Source organism: Oreochromis niloticus, linkage group LG11 (assembly GCF_001858045.2).
Source record: "Oreochromis niloticus isolate F11D_XX linkage group LG11, O_niloticus_UMD_NMBU, whole genome shotgun sequence".
Lineage (NCBI taxonomy): Eukaryota > Metazoa > Chordata > Actinopteri > Cichliformes > Cichlidae > Oreochromis > Oreochromis niloticus.
The window spans coordinates 8156502-8175863 of NC_031976.2; the positions used below are offsets into that span (position 1 = coordinate 8156502).

General features: G+C 40.2%; 1 protein-coding gene across 1 annotated transcript in view; it reads right to left on the minus strand.

Moving 5' to 3' along the window:
- sntb1 (syntrophin, basic 1) overlaps positions 1-16496 on the minus strand; it is a 38079-nt gene extending 21583 nt beyond the window's left edge. The window contains exons 1-2 of the mRNA XM_003443700.5: positions 15206-16496; positions 864-1101 (exon numbers count right to left, since the gene is read on the minus strand). Coding sequence (XP_003443748.1) covers positions 864-1101; positions 15206-15749 — 782 coding nt within the window. The 5' untranslated portion in view covers positions 15750-16496. The remainder of the gene's footprint in view (positions 1-863; positions 1102-15205) is intronic.
- Between the last annotated feature and the right edge of the window lie 2866 nt (positions 16497-19362).

Here is a 19362-nt window from a genome sequence, read left to right on the forward strand (position 1 = left end):
CAACAATCATATGACTCCCTTTGAGCAAGTGCTTTGGCAACAGTGGGAAGGAAAAACTCCCTTTTAACAGGAAGAAGCCTCAAGCAGAACCAGGCTCGGGGAGGGGCGGCCACCTGCCGCGACCGGATGGGGTGGACAAAAGACATGCAGTGGAAGAGAACCAGAGATTAATAATAACTAATGATTAAATGCAGAGAGGTGTATAAACACATAGTGAGTGGAAAAGATGACTAAAGAAACACTCAATACATCACGGGAATCCCCCAAGAGCCTAGACCTCTTGTAGTGTAACTTTGGGAGGAGAAACATTTTCTAGTAACAAAGCCTGAAAGCCATTTCTGACTACACTCACATGACAGACTTATACCCAACATATCTGTGTTGCAATAAAGATGACAACAAGCAGAAAAAACTGCACAAAAAAAATTGTTCCAGCGAACCACAAATATAATATGAGCATCTTTTCAAGACAAACCTGGTAAACTAAGGGTGCAAGAAAAAAAAGATACATTGTGTCCATGATGGAGTTTTGTTTCATTCACCACTAAATACAGAATTAAGAATTTGAAAAAGCGCTGCAGGCCCGGCAATACAAAATATACGTAACATGTTAAATTAATCACAGTTTTGATTCAAGATCATATTACTCAGCCCAAGGTGGAACTATGTGTCTGGTTAATGTATGAACCTGAAGTCATTAAACAAGCATTTAAAAAAGCCCAAAAAAGCATGTCCAGAGAATCTGCTCGACCAGTCCATCCAGAGTGTGTGTGTGTGTGTGTGTGTGTGTGTGTGTGTGTGTGTGTGTGTGTGTGTGTGTGTGTGTGTGTGTGTGTGTGTGTGTGTGTGTGTGTCTTCACTACCTGTTCTCAGGGTCTGGTGTGGTCATGGCTCGGGTTGCATAACACATCTTCAGTGGTATGCACCTCCTGTCACCGTTCAGAGACAAGGAGTGCTGAATCGTAGGACTTGGAGTTTCAGGTGAGGAGGTGATGTGAGGGCTGCTGAGACGGGGGGACTCGGGAGGAGGCGTCTCCCAGCCGATCTCTGACACGGGAGAGCCCTTTTTGACATATGGTGTGGCCTCACGCATGTACTTGACTGGAGAGGAATAGAAGAAATACAATTTGAGTACACACAAAGCAATGATAACAATAATAAATGAGCCACATGTTGAGATTTTAAATGATTTCTTGTCATTTTTTGTCATCTTCATAATTTTCTGTAGATAAAATGGTTCATATTTATATGCTATAGTGACGCTTATTTGTCTTTGCACACTCTACACAGTATAAATGATTTATAAAATCCTTAATTCGTATAAATATATATACTTTTACAAAAATAAATATTAAAACGAAAAAAGAATGCATTTTAATGAAATTCAAGGCCACATGTATAACAATGAGGCTGTTCTTTTGCTGGCAGGGTTGTAACCTCATTTAATACAAAGGCCAATTAAAATCCCAGCACGTTTGACCTTACAGCCTTGCAGATACTCATAATGTAAAATCCATATGTGCTTCAGCAACAATTAACAAACCGTGTTGTTTTGAAGGTAGTCTGTATCTGTCATAACGCAGAGGAAGGAAGTGGGGATACCACAAATGTTCACATGCACAGCCAAAATTGAAACTGTTTTACTTATAATACCACTGAAGTGTTTGTTAAGCACAGACTTTCACGGGGCGGCAGCAGAAAAGTAATTTTCAGCAACATATCTGTGCGTTAATGATGCTTGTCAGAGACCCAGGAGGGTGTACAGATTACAGAAACTTGCCTCTTATAGTAATATAACTTAGGACCACAAGTCTGTTTCATGTCCGCATCATGCAGTGGTGGTTAAATAGATCGATTACAGCCTCAGACCTGCTGCATCACACCCTCACCATATATTTCCTGTGTGTAGTTTTACAATCATCTGTCCAATATGTTCTTGTTCACCCGTTAAAGTCAGGAGAATCAAATCGGTTACTCAGCACATGTGCTCTGGAGTGCATGATAGAAGGCCACTTCAGATGCTCTCTCACTAAAATATTCAGTGTCCACTGAATAATGTCATCTCTACAGATGACTATTGTCCACAGAGTGGTCTGATAAAGCGATACACATTTTGCTCCACAGACAGCAGGAAGCTCAGTGAAAAAACAGTGATACATGTTCCTGTAATAATTAAGTGGCCCTCTGCGCTGCCACTTGATAACAGCAAATGTCAACATGCCATTTAACTGCGGTGGTTTTTGTCAACAAAATCAAGTGCCTCTTCAGCTCTCAGTAATTTGTTGAAACGTATTGATTTGCCCCATCGTCTCTGCTGCTGCTGGCAGCTCTGGCACCACTCAGTCACTTCACGACCCACGGCCGATGCTGCTGGACTATCTGAGAAACGCCGAGTGCAGGAAAACACACAGCTTTACTTGTACGAGTCATACTCATACTCATTTTAAATTCCACATGGAGAAAAGAAGGCTGGACACATGTTACAGTGAAAGACAGAAATAGGGAGTCGGAGATAAAGTGGGTGCTCAGATTGCTTTCTATGTCCTGAACACTCTAAATCCTTATTATGGCCTGGATGTCTAATTGGCATATCTCGCAGTACAGCCGCATATAATTGGCATATGGCTGGTGGCATTTGTAATCCAGCATGTGAACTATTCTTGGTAGAAGCACTATTGAGCACTACGGGATGGTATAACAAGCCTAACCGCCAACCTGTAAATTAGGGATGATAGGCTCATAACACAGAGGCACATAACACAGAGGAAAAGACAGGGGTGATGTAAGAGTGTCCTCAATGGACGTACAGATACGATGTGATCTAATTGTACAGTAGAATAACCCACACAGTCGGATTAAAACAGCTTGGAAAAAAAAAAAAAAAAAGGTTGATACTTTTGTTGAAATGGTTTATAAAAAGTACAAAGGACCGAACAGATCAAAGCCAGCGCAGTCAAATAAGGACAACCACTTCTGCTTTGTGTTAACTGTGTTAACTCGAAGGATATTAATACAAAAGGGAAGAAGTAAAAGTCTGAAAGACTGAGACTGACTTTTGTGATTAGACAGCAGCACAACAGAGACCGACTGCCTCGTACTTTGTGTTGCAAACATCACAAAGCTGCAGCAGAACATCAAATTCGTGACTTGTGGCGTTTTGCTGAAATTTTTCTGAGCATCTTAGTAGAGCCATTCCTGCACTGTGAGGATGCATTTTGCTCCCTCTGCATTCCTTTAAAGGTCAGTTTGAAAGTTTAGACTTGGTATTTGGGCTCAGGCTAAAAAAACAAAACTAAACACATATATAATCACACCTTTCTAATGGGCCTACCCATAGCACTGTGCCTAAATCATACCTCCTTAAAAAATAACTGTGAAAGCATGTACACCACACAGAAACCACAAGGCCTGCGGTTGATCAGCTAGGCGGCTTTTGCTCTGTGTCAGTTTCTGACGCTGGTATAGAACGTGACTGTAAAGATAGCATGAAGCAAGATGAATCCATCCGCTGATTTTCAGACACAAACATGTAGCACAATCCTAACAACCTACCCGTTAATTTCACACCATACACAAAACTTTTATTATTATCTACCCAAACAGCTGATACCCTGGTTACAAATTTACAGTCCACTCTCTGAGCAGAAAAAAAAAAAAAGACATGCCACCCATCTACTATAAAAACATAATGTTTAGTTGATGATTTGCTTGCAGTTAACATTTACAAAGAATCCCCATTCCTAGAAATAGAGCTCTAAGTGTTTCCAGTGGAGGGGAAAATAAAAAGGGGTACAGTCCGTGCAGTCATTACACTGTAAGTGTGTACATCTGTGTGCATTCCCTTGGGTCGTGTTTCTATCCCATTACAGCCCCAGCCTTGCGCAATAACCTCAATAGCTGGAGAAGAGCTTGAAAAGGATAGGGCTCATACTACTGGAGCCATTATTTGAGAGGAGTCTATGAGCCGGTTTGCTGTTACATAAGTCAAACTAAAGAGATTCAAACGAGGCTACACTTCCCTATCTATTTGATTTTATTTTCCACTTTCCAGCTCATCCTTGCTCACCCATGTGCAGATAAATCTTTTTTTATTAGTAGTAGTAGTGGTATGATTTCCATCCTCCGAGATATTTTGCAGCTACAGCAGTCATTGATGCAGATGCCTCAATGCATCAAACCAGCTGTTCGACCCACCAGTGAAGTCACTGACTTCTTTTGATGATATTCAAACGCTCTTCACTTAATAGAAACTGTACCCGATCCATTACTTACACATTTTTACAGCTGATGCACTCAATTTCTTATTGACTGTTAGACCTTGTTGTATCACAATGAATACACAACGACAAACACACACTCTTCAGTCCGTCCCAACCCTCTTGACAAACACACACTTTCTGGTCTATAACATTAAGTGTAATTACTGTAGCTGTCTCATTGTGTCTTTTTTTTTAAATTTAATGGTCTTTAACAGTACTTAATGGGGTTTGAAGTCATTGCATTTACTACTATATGCTTCAAATGTACTTTTTGTTTTGTGAGAAAGTGCACCAAAGGAGAAAAAAAACAGTCTCATTAAAGCTGCGGAAGTGAAAGTAGACTGGTAAAAGCTGGAAAGAGGCCAAACCAGACTAAAGAGGTAGAAAAGAAAAAAAGAGACGCTCCTCTGACTGTAGAATTAGGCCTTTTCCTCTCGTATCTGGATACTACAGCAGCACAAAAGGCCCTTACAAATCCACCCTCGAGGCACCTTTTTGTAAGATGTTGGCCAATATCTCAAAGATTCCAATACTACCTTAACCGAAGAATGAGCAGCAACTAACAGGAGGTTAAAGAAATGTGAAATGTGCATAGGTATGCTTACTCACTGACCATGAACTGACACAAAGTTCAACGCTTTTCTATTTCAAAAAAACAATCAACTTTCTGAAGAGCATATTTATATAAAAGATCATGTTTACACCTGAAAGGCATTTGCTAAAATGTCACATTTTAAAAAGATTAAAGAGTACTTCTATATGAAATACGGAACTTAATGATTTAGTTGTCGTGCTGAGTCTGAGTGATGCACAGTAGAGAGTATGAAAGAAATAAGAAAGAGAAAGGAGCATAAAAGGAGCGCTCGAAGACTTATTTGCAAAAAAAAAAAAAAAAATGCAAATGAGCAGATGCAAATGCAGAGGATGTGGACACCACAGTGTGTGTTCAGGACACAAGAAACTTGCATTGAAATTACATTAAACATTAACCTGTATGTTAAAGATAACAAACCTACACCCATTTAGCAGATATTTTTATCAAACATTTGAATTTACCTATAAAGCACTTCCCCTGAATTATGACAGCTAGCAAGTTTTAAAAAAACAAAGCTTTAGAGGATGAAGGTGTGAGCAGGAGGCTCCAGAATACAGTCACTTTGAGGCCAAGGGGACTGTGGGGTTACAAGTTTTGCACTGAAAGTGTGATCTTTGCAAACTCTTTCAGCTTAAATTCATGCATGCAGCTCTCCATGTAGTTCTGCAGTGAGTATTCAGCTTGTTATTGTATAAAGGAAAACTGGTTAGCAATTCTAGGCTGACCGTGTCTATAACATTGAGATGATGGAAGCTGTAGTAAACAAGAGCAATATAGTCACAGTTTAACTTCCAGAGTGCTTGAAGCATCAAAACTAATAAAAATAACAGCTTCAAAATAGTGCCAGGTTACTGGTATACTGCTGTAATTTCATGCATGCTTTCCCTTTTCAAATACCACATTACTGCTGTGTTTAGACAAAATACTTTGGCTTTTTAAGAGGTTTAAACGTATTACTGGGAGTTCTGTAGAGAGTACTGAAAGGACTCCATTGACAAAAGCCTATAAAAGATAATTAATCCACAACTACCTCCCTTCAACAGCGCAAACAATGAAGCACATAATATCTTGTGAAACCCTGACGACTTGTGTGGTAATGTTAACTAACCATTCAGCATGACCAAGAACTGTGCTTTCAGTTTGGTCTTGGCTCAGGAATCACCTCCACACACAGAGACAGTGAATCAGCTGAGGCTGAAAGATGTTCTTCCAGATGACACATTTTGTGCCATGACGTTTGGAAGAAGAAGAAGACGATGACGACGACTCAGTGTGATTAAGGCCTCACTTTCCAGCTCTGAAGGGGAAACAGTGCAAACGACTTATATGTAGACTATGTCTTACAACAGCGACACACGCTTTCTCCAACACACATTTCCTCAGTTCCCGTTTTCACAGTGGTAGACAATGATTTTGAAGACACTAGTAAAAACATAAATACATTTAAACTGGATTGGGGGGGGGTCCATCAGAGACAGGATAAAAAATTTTCATCACAGGGCAAAGGTGACTACCCAACAACTCTTTACTGATTTACAGATACTTGTTCATCTAAGGCAGGAGTCGACAACCTTTACTATCAGAAGAGCAATTTTTGAGACACTTTAACCAAATAAATCTATAAAAAATGTTAACATGTCTCCCTTTAAAACACAGTAGATATAAAGCAATGCAGGCAAGTATGAGTCCCATCTGTTTTGGTGTAATTTAGTCAAATTTAAAGGAGTTTAGATTGACAATGAATAAAATACAGTCCCAATAAGATCCCAGTAGCTTAAAAATTCAATTTAATTTTGAACAAACTCCAGCCAGTGCACACCAACACACCGACAGTGTTGGGAGTGAAAGCAAAGTTCAAACAAGTTTGTTCACAGGCTGTTAAACTGAAGGTTTTTCTCTGCAGCATTTATTTTTGGGGGGATTTGGAATCCATAGGTAGGGGGACTCAAAAATAGTCACACAGGCTAGACGCATGTATAGGATACACATTTTTACAACCCTAAACCTAAAGAATCTTCTTCTTCTTCTTCTTCTTCTTCATCATCATGTCCTTCACTGCATCCATGAATCTTCTCTGTTGTCTTCCTCTTTTCCTCCATTGTGCGATATATGCTCTCTCTCTCTCTTCTACGCATGTCCAAACTATTTCAGGTAGTTTCATTACTACCAGTTAAGAATAACTTGAAGCAATATTTAATAAAAATTAAAATAATACAATAAACAACCGTTAATTTGTATCATATTACTGTTCATACAATTTTTTTGAACCACCAGAGAGCTGCATGAAGCTCAGGAGCCAAATGTTTGAGTTGCCCCCCGTCACCACATAGCAGTGGTCAAAGTGCAGGATTTCCCCTTAAACTGTTTTAATATTCACATAAACAATACAACAACTTTAAAGAGAGCCTCTATCTAAAAATCGACAAATATTGTTTGCCAGTAAATTAACTTTCCATTACTCACTAAAGTGAAACGTATGACAAATATTTTCATTACCAGAAGTCTTTAAATTAGAGCTGTATTCTACATTTTCCCCTGTTTCCACAAATGGCAACACAAACAATTAGACCTACTAAAAACCAAAACCACAGACTGAACAGATGGTGGGTTTGACAAAAGCCTACTGCCTCATACGTTCAACAGAAGTCTGCGGTGCTGCATGACTAAGAGACTCTAACGTGTGTCATTTTTGGTCACTCCTTTAAAAATCCTAATGTAAGGACTAAATTGATGTGCTTCTTCTCCACTATAATAATAATTAAAAAAAAAATCTGTTTTGTCCTGACAATCACAAGGAAACTAGGCTAAAATAAACATAATGCACATAAACACAATGATTACACCTGGAGAAAAAAAAGAAGTTTTTGTGTTTTTTCCAAACAAAGCCAGCCGGAAAAACAGATGAGCGTCAGCGCCGGGTCGCTGCTTTTGTTTTGTCTCTATAAAACACTCACACAGGAGAGGAATGAATGATTCAATCTATTATCTTCACCGCCGCACAACCACGAGTACAACGCCACAGTTGCTGTTATTATCATCACAGTCATCCGCTCTGAGTCAGCCTCCACAAGCTGTATTGAAGGAGATGATATTTTCTCTAATGACATAAACAGTCAGCTGGTAGACACGCTGACTCGCGCTCTCTCTTTCCACACACACTCAGCCATATATCGACTCTCACTCGTCTAGACAACAACGCTGATGATTTAAATTGATGGCACGCACGAATGCACACAAGCAGGCAGATGCTCATTCAGATACACGCACGCACGCTGCATGACACTGCTGACAGCAGCACGCACACACACACACTCTTCCAGATGTCAGGTGATGACAGGTTTGGCTTGTTAAAGGCTCAACAGGAGAGCTTACAGGACACCGCCTCATTTCCCGTGGCTGAAGTGTGGCAGGTGTTCTATTGTTTTCTGACTTTTTATTCTTAACATGCTCTGCTTCCACTGGAAAGGTTGCCAATATTTGTTTGCATGCACTCAGCTGTGTGCAATAGTTCCGTCAGTGAATATACTATTAATTAAACACAACTACCAATTAAACTTGTTAAATAGGAGTGTCTTTATGGTGCCCTTATGTAACCCAATATCTGCATTTCTTTAGATAATAATGTTTTTGTAGGGTGAACAGTTGGTCCTCAACTTAAGAAAACAAACACTTTTTGCTTGTGCTGCATTCATTTAACACAGCGTGCAAGTACCATGTGTATAAAATCCCTTTTGAGGTTCTCCTTTTCAAACAATCAGCCAAAAAAAATGAAGTTTTCTCCACAGACTGTATTTAAAAGATGAACAAAAGGAAGGAACAGATCAAGGGGAGTACCAGAGGACACTGCGTACCTCTATGGTAGTGGCATATTAATCACAAAGTAGCCATAGCCTCAAGCATACCCTGCTTTACTGTTTGTTTTACTCACAAAGAGATACTTTGTTCACAGAGTACAAACAGATTACTAACAAAATATTCATGAATGCTGGATTTGAGCATATGCACTGCGGACTTCTATGCAGTCTGACTTATTTTGCAACCAGTGTGCCACTGGTTGCAAAATAAGTCAGCACATGATTCAGGGGAAAAACAGAAGTGAAATGTGTGAATCAAACACCGGGGCAGCCAGTTTCTAAATTAAGATCTGCACTTATTTGCATAGGACTTGTTTTGATCTGACAAAAATTCACTGATCCGTTTTATTCAGGAACTGCATTTCTGGATACAAACAAAGCACTCTGAATAAATACTACGCATTATTTGCTCAAGTGCAGGATATAAATAAGCTTTTGTGCTTGTCAGACTACAATTTATGCTTCTCCAAACAAGGTGACAGGCAAGAGTGAATTTAAAAAAACATTAATCTCGATGCTGATGACCAGTTTCATATAAATGACTGAGTTTTTGCCCACTGCACTGCTACCGAGCCCATTTTGTTACTAATAGAGTTGGTAATAAGACTTGTTAGAGAAGATGTAAAAGTTACTTGAAATGCTCAGCCTGGTGGATAAAGTGAAGCCAGACACTGGATGATGCTACAAAGAGGGAATGAGGAATCACTGTAGCTGCAGGGACACTACTGATATGTTAGGCAAGCTTTATGATAATATGGAGGTTCTGTTTAAACATTAAATCAATAAATACCTTAATATGTCATGATATGGTCATTAGCCCCATTTTATGATAACAGTTTTGACAGGAGCCTTTTTGATTTTAAACACAGTGTAACTGATCACATTAATTGGTGCTCTGTACCTTAACAGAACAGAATCAACATTAATGTCATTATTTAAACCTGCGTTTAGTCAGGTGTTGATTAATATTAACACCGCATCCTATTCTGGTACAAGCTGTTAAGTTAAAGGGTGAACAGGAAATGCATCAGAATAAAGGAGTTTATATTTATTCTATCAAGACCTTGCCTAAAAAACAACAACAACAACAACAACAACAACAAAAACCCACACACAAATCAGAGCATAAAAATTAAGGGGTGAACAGAACAATTATCACCTCTAGTAATTAAAGTTGTGGTCAGAAGTTTACACACACTCATCACGAACATGTAATTTTTGCCTTTTAATGATTACTTTGAACTAGTTTTCCAGGGTGGATGATTATATAAAATATCTTTAATGACTTTAAAATCAGGAATTGGTGCACAATATTGAATTTATGAAATTGAAATTTCCTTGCATGGACCAAGCTTTAAAGCCAGTTCTGAAATGTTCAATAGGGTTGGGGTCGGTGCTGTGGGAAGGCCATTCCAGAAGCTTAATGTTGGCCTGCTTTATGCTTTCCAAAAAACAGTTTTGATGTGTGTTTGGGATCTTTGGTCTATTGGAACACACAGTTGTGTCCAAGTTTCAACCATCTAGCGCTAATTTAAGGTGAAGCTGAAGAATTTCACCTTAAATTATTCATTATTTCACTATATCGAATGTACGGTAACAGCAGCAAAAACAGTGCATGATGCTACCAACACCATGCATGACAGCTTGTACAGTATTCTTAGATATGAAAGCTTCACCTTTACAAATCCAAACGTAGCTCTTGTCATTGTGGCCAAAGAGCTCAATATTAGTTTCCTCTGATCATAAACATACTGATTTTGATTTTTCCATGAGGATATGAGTTGTGATAGTGATAGGGTAAAATTAGTGTAAAATTTGTTTCACTTGTGGACAGTGCAACTGGTGTCCCAGCAGCTCACAGTTCATGGCAGGCTGGTTGGTTCCTGGGTTTTCTCTCTCTGAGGCTGACAGTTTGGGTCTTCTTCCAGACCTTGGCAAAGTGGTGATAGATCTGAAACTTGTATTTAGATACAACTGCTTGAAATGTTTAAATGTCTCCAAGAAACCTTCTAAATTTGTGTAAACCTACAATTCTCATTCTTAGATCTTCACTCAGTTTCTTGGACTTTTGCACTGTTCTGAGTATTGGTCAGTCCAATGAGAGCTGTCAAAGAGAGACTACTGGTTGTAGTCAACTCACAAACAAGAAATTAATAAGCCTTGTCAAGTTAGACGACCTTCAGCACCACTAATTAAAAGATTTAAGTATATGTAAATATACATTCATGCCCATGATGAGTGGATGGAAGCTTCTGAGAATTGTTTAACTGTTATTAAGTCATTTTTAAACATGTTAAACAAGGAGAGTGTTGGCAGCTTCTAAAATAGTCAAGTTAATAGAACATCCAATTGCTCTGAGGTCAGCGAAAAATCAGTTTAGACTGTTATTTATAATGGCACTTTTATAGTCTTGCTGATCCCTTAAGACACTTTTACACTACAAGCCACACTAAGCCCTTCCCACAGACATTCACACAGCTCTTTATCACACACATGCACACAATAACACCAGTGGATGCGTTGTGGGGCAATTTGGGGTTAAGTATCCTGCCATAGGGCACTTTGATATATAGATCAGAGGAACTAGGTATCGTACCACCAACCTAGTTACATAATTACCCCAATTTACATCTTAGCTGTAATCTGACATCAGGAGTAATATATTTACCCTTAATTTCACTTGATGACTGATCACACGAATACTTAAGTTAATACGTATATGTCTTAAAATAAATAATCTTTTTTTCCCCCTACCATCTATTATAGGGTTAAACTATTCTGTTATATTTACAGAGACGAGTGAATTGATGTGTTTTTCTCCAAAAGAATTCTTCTCATCTCTTTTCATCTTAAGCATCTTAAGCTGAGGCATAAATCAACTTTAACACCCACATGATTGGACTGAAGTGTCAATCATCCCTGCATAAAAACATTAAAGAAAGAAAACAAAAAACACAGTACAGGGACCATAAAATTCTTATTGTAGTTAACGCTGAGAGGTAAAAGGGTTCACATCCCTGATGTTGCCACGCAGGGTATTTCAGAGGTTTTCTATAGAGCCCTGATAATACGAGAGGAGGCAGATTAAGACCTATGTTTGCTGACGGAGGGCACAGGAGAATCCCTCAGTGTCATGTAAGGGCTCAGTGCACTTCAAGCAAACTGTCTGATAAAATGTGACATCCGATCACGTCTAAAAGCAAAAGTGTGTTGGGGAAGAGTCAAGTGAAGGGAGGTTTATTTAGAAAGCACATTTACAACGGTAGACAAATAAATAACGCAAGACCGAAAAAAACAAACACTTGCCATCCAGCACCCCACTGGTTCAAATCTGTCGAAGGACTCTGTGTCTGTTTGCTGTCTTTATCTGTACAACATGAATCATTCAAACGGGTAAACAGTGTTTCCTCAAAGGCATTCACGGTATTCCACTCAGTGTTGTTAAAGTGAACAAAAAAAAGAAGCTCGTGAACACTAAACCTGCCTTCTTTCTCACCTCTGCACACCTGTCCATTAGCTCTTTTGCAGAAGACATTTTGACGTGTTGCAGTAGCACAAGTAAAGGTGTAAACAATAAAAATAATGAATGGTAAATTCCATGTAGCCGCCTTCGTTTCAGGGCCCTGGTATGTCTCATGCTCATGCAGCTATAATTACATTTAGCATCATTTTTCTTATGCTTTGCTTTTCTTGCTGTGACATGTCAAAATGTCTTCTGTGAACACAGCGCACTACAAACCAAAACTCTGGCCTTTATCATGGCGACCTGCCGCAAGCGGTTATTTAAAGGTGACCGATTAAACAGTGTTCTAAGCGGACCTCATTTGCAAACAATCTTGAGTGCAAACATTCGGCTGCACTGCACAGCACAAGGCAGACACTCCAAGTTTAAAGTGTAAAATTTGTGTAAAATTTGTTTCACTTGTGGACAGTGCAACTGATGTTCCAGCAGCTCACAGTTCATGGCAGACTTGGTGGTTCCTGGGTCTCATCTGAGGCTGACAGTTTGGGTCTTCTTCCAGAGCTTGGCAAAGTGTGGTGATAGATCTGAAACTTGTATTTAGATAAAACTGCTTGAAGTTTTTAAATGTCTCCAAGAAACGTTCTTAATTTGTGTAAATCTACAATTCTCATTCTTAGATCTTCACTCAGTTTCTTGGACTTTACCACTGTTCTGAGTATTGGTCAGTCCAATGAGCGCTGTCAAAGAGAGACTACTGGTTGTACTCATGATCACAAACAAGAAATAATAGGCCTTGGCCTTGTCAAATGACCGATAACGGTGACAGATTAAGCAGTGTTCTAAGCGGACCTCGTCTGCAAACAACCTTGAGTGCAAACATCCAGTTGCACTGCACAGCACAAGGCAGACACTCCAAATCTAAAATTCTGTGGCACAAACTTCGATGATCGTCTCTAAAGGCGCCATTTGTTGATCGGTCCTTCAACGGACCATCATAACATTACTGATTGCGGTTGCTAGGATGTTGTGGTGCAGAGCCTTTACTGATCTCCTCATAGAGATTCCCATTTGGTTTGTCAGGCTGCATACTGAGCAAAGAACAGAGCCTACCGAAAGTCTCTGAGGACTTCTTTAACAAAAGCAGGAGGCTCTCTGACATCAGGGCTTGAACCATTGTTCTCAGTGGGTCAAACCGCTGCCCTCTCACAGCTGTTTGAAGCAGAGGGAAGTAGCTGCTGCCTATTTTCAGCCAAATCTGTCCTTCTTAATGAGTTTCCAAGATGCCTTGTCGGTGCTTTAGTAAAGGATACACAGATTACAAACATCCACGTACAAATCTTTTGCACATTTGCAGACAAAATGCACTAACACACTCTATTCCCACGGGACAGGTACGATCTCCTAAAAGATACATCAGATGTTTCCTCTTGATCCCTTTTCTTATACGATACAGTCTGCCTCTCTCAAATCTTTTCAAGGTGGCTCCCACTCAAGAATAAAATAAAATGGTGCTGATATTTAGGTTTGACATATCACTATTCATTCGATTTTACTTTACATTTGACTAATTGATGCCATTTTGTTGTGCAACACCTTCATGTGTTACCCAATTTCTCACGTGCAAATTATCTCTCTTAAATAGCAGTTACTGTGAAAATACTAACCCTCACAGTAATCTTTATTTCAGCCTCTTTAAATCTCTTGTTAACTGTCCTTCTGTTTCAGTCTCTCATCCACTCAGTCTCCCATTAAATGCTCTTATACCCCTCATTTTTCTCTCTCTTCACCTTCCTCTGCTCCAATCTCCTCTGCCCTTCTTTCAGATCGTGATACAATTTTCAGCTGGGACCAGCATGTCCCCATGAGGAGGGTGATCACCGTGTTTGTGTATCTGAGATGAGAGAGAGTCGTGTGCACGTGTGCATGGGAGAGAGGGAGAGAGAGAGGGAGAGAGAGAGAGAGTGAGAGTGAGAGAGTGACACTTTGTTCTTATTGTCTTGGGTCCAAGAGTCCTCTTAGGGACAGGAATTAAAGAACTGAGAAGTAGGCACTTATGTGCAACAGTTTCCTGTATAAAGGAATGTGTGTGCATGTGTGTGTGTGTGTCTTCACCTTTCTCAGTGTGGCTACCCACAGCCTAATCTTGATCTTTTAGCTGAAAGCAACTGTAAAAAAAATGAACAGGCTGCACATTTGAGGAAGCAAAAAAGGCCAGAGGAAGGGAAAAGATATGAGTTTGATGTTGCATGATTGTCCCATGGCACATCTAGTTGCATAATACCTATTTCCTTAATCTCAATTATTCTTTTCTGCAAAAAGCAATCAGTCTGTAACCTGTTTCCAAATTATGTAATAAAACAGCACCAAATGCCAGTGTTGTTCAAGACTCGGATGACTGCAATCTAATTTGATATAAACAGGGTGAATTAATATCAGCTGCTGGAATAATATTTACTTTCCCGGGTATAACAACCAGCACCTCTCTTCTTTAATGTAAAATAAATTACATCCTACAGCAGAGGTCAAAGTGGAAGCTGTGTTTTTCCCTTTTCTTTTCTTTTTTCCTTCACATTCTATTGCTGCAATAAGTGAGTGACAAGTGACTGTAATTAACTGGAAAGTAGAAAATAAAAAACGTGTCTATTGGACCTGATCGACCCAAAACCCAAGTCTAAAAAGGCAACCATGTGGAGCCAGAGGTTCTTCCGACATTACAGGTGTCATTCAGTGAAGGAGCACTGATCTCCTCACGTCTTTATGTGAGTTTATGGGCATCCCAAAAATATTACGCAACATTTGAGAAACTGACACACAAACTGTTGTGGGATATGTTACACTCAGCTCTTACCGTCGGGGTACGCTTTTCACTCCTTCACTAAATAAAATCTGTACTTGCACGAACATTCACAGAGGCTTCCAAAAAACAACCCGTAATCTACTCAATCAATGGGAGGTTCCCCGACCTCTACCTCTCTTTCAGGTGTTCCTCTATTTCTTTTATCCTCTCACATGCCTCCTCTCCAGTATGCCTTACCTTCCAGAGTCACCTCTTTCCCGGCTCGTTTCAGCGCCTGCACAGCCTCGTCGTGGGTCGCGTCCCGCAGGTTCATACCGTTCACGGACAGGATCGCGTCCCCCACATACAGAGACTGGGTCTGGTCCGCTGCGAGCCCCTTGAATATTTTACTTATGAGGATGGGCATCTTATTCTCCTTCCCTCCTTTGATGCTAATCCCGAGTCCCCCGACTTCCTGCTTGGTCACCTTGACGCACCGCTTTTTGTTGGCGATCGCCTCGGGTACCCGGTCCGGGAGGTCCGTGAACGCGGTGCGCACAGTTTGGGGGCCATTGTTGGAGTTGGTATTACTGTTGTCATGGTAAGATCCGTTGGTAACGCCGTTAGAGTTGACATTGTCATCGACACTCTCGTTAACGTTGCTCTCACAGCTTAACGTGAGCGCTTCCTCGTTCAAGTTGACCAAAACTTTGTGCCACTGCTCTCGCACCAAAACCTCTACAAATCCACTTTTTTGCACTCCAGAGCCAATCGGAACTCCAGTCGCTACTACCACCGCCATCTTTGGAGCATTTCTGTAAAAAATCACATGTGGTTTAGTTCCCAGCGCGCTCGCAAGTTCCACCCTATCTTCTTCTCGCCCGGGCTGGACTTTGCCCCCTCTGAAGTTTTCTGCAGGACTTATATCGAGCGTCCCGTCCGACCAGCCCGAGCTCTTTCAGCGCAAACTCCCCCTCCGCTCTGCCTGCCCAAGATCCTATCTGCTGGGTGGAGTTTTCCTCCCCCCGCCGTCAGCCGATCCCATCTCCAGATCCCGCTTGTACAAAATGTGTACATCATTTCCCAACTTCTTGTAAAACACGCTAACCAGTGCAGAGGTAAACAAACACCGCGAAGATTAGGCAAAAATTCACTTTTCATCCATTCCAGCTACATCAAACCGACAAGACTACCATGATGTGTGCCTACACTACTGTCATGTTAGAGTTGGCTTTACGAATCTTTTACACTGGCAGGAAAATAAAATGTAATTTGTGGAGTAGAATATTTTTTGTTTTGTGCGCTCTTGGGTAAGATGGAACTGAAGTCACGGAAAATTGGCATTTTTTTTCCCACGGCGGTAGATTTTTAAAGACATATTTAAATAATATTAATTAGAAGAAGAATCAAATAGGCTATATGACTAGAACTAATTTCCAGTCTTCCAAGTGTCTAGTGGGTCCCATTCTTCTACGAAAGCCCGTTTTTCCGTGGGTGAAGTGAGAAGGTTTTACGCGCGTACAGGAATGCGTCTGTGCGGGTTGTTTCGAAGAACGAAAGAAGAGAGGGAGCACGTTTTTCTCTGAAGCTCTGTCAGGGAAGGCCTCCCTCTAAGGCTTTGTTTTGTCTACTATTATTCTAAAGGACGTCCTTACGCCCTGTCAATCATGCGCGATCCAGAAAGCTGAAAAAAAAAGTCAGTCAGCTTAGACCTTGAGAGCGCAGCTGGAGATGTCAGCATAGTGACCGGAGCTTCTCGGAGTATCGCTGGTCAGGCGGACCTTTCTTCACAGGCTTAACCCCTGTGTTCAAGTCTAGTGAGTGACTGACAGTGAGGCTGAGACAAAATCAGTTTCATCTCATCACCAGCTCCTGACTGCATCTCAGTAAAAGCTGGAATACTGAGAACAAGAAAATGTTTAATGTAAACGTCTTTAGCTCCGCAGCTGTCTGGCTGTGGATCTTACTCACAGCTGCTCAAGTGCTGAAACGTGGTGAAGTAGACCACAGTGTCACACTAAACTATTAGAAATGTTGCTACGACACCTACCGGTGACGCCTTTAAATACTAAATACTAGAGCTTCTTTAGTGATTTAGTGAATGTATGACTTGGCTGCAGACTGCTAATATAGAGTATTTTACCTCTGTTTTGTGCCATATGTGCACAATTAGTTTGTGTGTGGGATTAAGTTAAAATGTGTCATTAAAAGTTGTTCAGTTATGGAAATATATAGTACAGCGTGGGAGACAAGCTTCCCTACAAGCCTGCCCTCAAAACTATGTCAGATCATTACTACTGAGCTGCACCAAAGACATGATTAACTTGTTTATTGTGAACAAGAGACTGCAACAGAAATACAAAGAATATTTTTAGTTTAATGAGGTGTAGGAGCTACAAGCGATTTTTACTTTTATATGGAAATGAGCTGTCACGTGAAATGTACAATCTTTGTTGTGATAATGACCTTCAAAACAAACAAAGAAACAGAGAGAGAGAGTGCTATCTTTTTAAAGGTGATGGTACTTAAAGGTGTTAATAAATCTTTTTTATATCCCTCCTCGCCCGGCGACTTGATTGCACATTTTGTTTTCAGTGCACCAGAGAGCAGCTGCACAGAGGTGTGGTTACACACAAACACACATGTTCTGTGTTGTGGGTCTGTGAACTGGCTTTCTGGCAATAATTAAGAGGGGGAAGCAGTCAGATGAAGACTTACGTGACGCACGTGTGGCCCGATCTTGTTTTGAGCTTTGTTTTTTATTATTATTATTATTATTATTTGACTTTTTATTGAATAATTTATTCCTTCAGGGCCACCAATGGCACCAAGGGGGGAAAACACACACACTAATTCGTAAAGCTCACTCTGGTTTATCTTTTTCCCCATCTCTCTTCAGCTTTTCTTCAACATCCATCTCTAGTTTTACTAGGCTAATCCTCCCTACTAGGCCTATTTTACCCTAAAAGCATGGATGCTGTGTTTAAAAAAACTTGTCAGCTGCAACATGTTTCAGCTGACAAGTTGAAAAATAGGAAGCTAAAGACCAGGAAAGATGCATAATCCTATAAATAAATAAAGCATTTTTTTCAACAAAAAAGTGAAAAGAATTTGGAGATGATACATTTTCTAAATTTTATTGAATGGCTGTTGTGTATGGCCTATTAATACATGTAATTCTATAGAGGAAACCATTTCAAGGGCTCAGAGACACTTCTGAAAGCCACAGCTACGCAAGGGAGATAACTGTTTGGTGATATGATGAATAAAATGTGAAAATATCTTTTAGGAAATCACAAGAGACGACCATCCAGCTTGCTATCAGTCCATAAGTTTAAAAGGCAGCCCACAGTCTAAAAAGCTGCATCTATGATGAAGTGGAGGGCATTAATGCACATGAATAACTTGCTCTGTAACTGCACCATTAATGCCGAATGATATATACAAGTTTTGGAGGGACAAATGCTTTTTTCCAGAGATCTTTTTCCAGGGGAAGACCTTGCTTAATTCAGTAAGACAATGCCAAACCACATTCTGCATGTATAATCAGAGCCCTGCAGTCTGGGTGCCAAGCAGGAAAAACTAATATATTTGGTGCATTATGAAATGAAACATACAACAAATGAGGCACTTAACTGTTGAGCAAAACCTTTCACTGTCAATTTTCAAAAAGCTTATAGAGCTGATGCGACTCAGTGAGAGACATGGCCCTACCTCAGCTTTTTAGAAACATGTATAGTCATCATATTGCCTCACCAATACACTTTTTATCTATTAGTTTTAACTGGAATGAGAATCGAGTACAATGAGAGAACCTTTTTAAGTTTGCTGCTTTAAGACTGACATGTCAGTTTTCCAATATACAGTGTATACAGGGGGAAAACATGGTGGAAATGACCATTGCTTGGTGGCACATACATCTTTGTGCTTGTTGCAAACAGAATGAGGACACGCTCTTCATAGACCAAGAAAAAAACGATCAGGATTTTGTAAAATATGCTTCTCAAATGAATTAAATGAACACTTGAGATCTCAATGGGAAAGAAAAATCATGCTGGATATCTGTACTCATATCAACTGAGTAATGTGTTAGGAATGAAATGATGCCACATTGTTTGGCGGATATGAAAATTATCAACCAAATCAAAGGGGGGAAAATGATGCAGCAGGCTAGTCCATTACCAGTAGTCCAGTAACTCAAGATGTTAGTTTGTATGGCCCCCACATGCATGTGTGCATACCTGATGATGTCAGGGCTCCTAACGATACACAGTTGGTGTCTTGGGGGATCTTCTCGCAGATCTGGGGCAGGGGCGAATCTAGAATGGTGGCATGGGGTGGCATGCGCCACCCTAAAATGATTTTTTGCCGCCCCTATTACAGCCCAAGTTTTACATATGACAGAGTTGTTTATT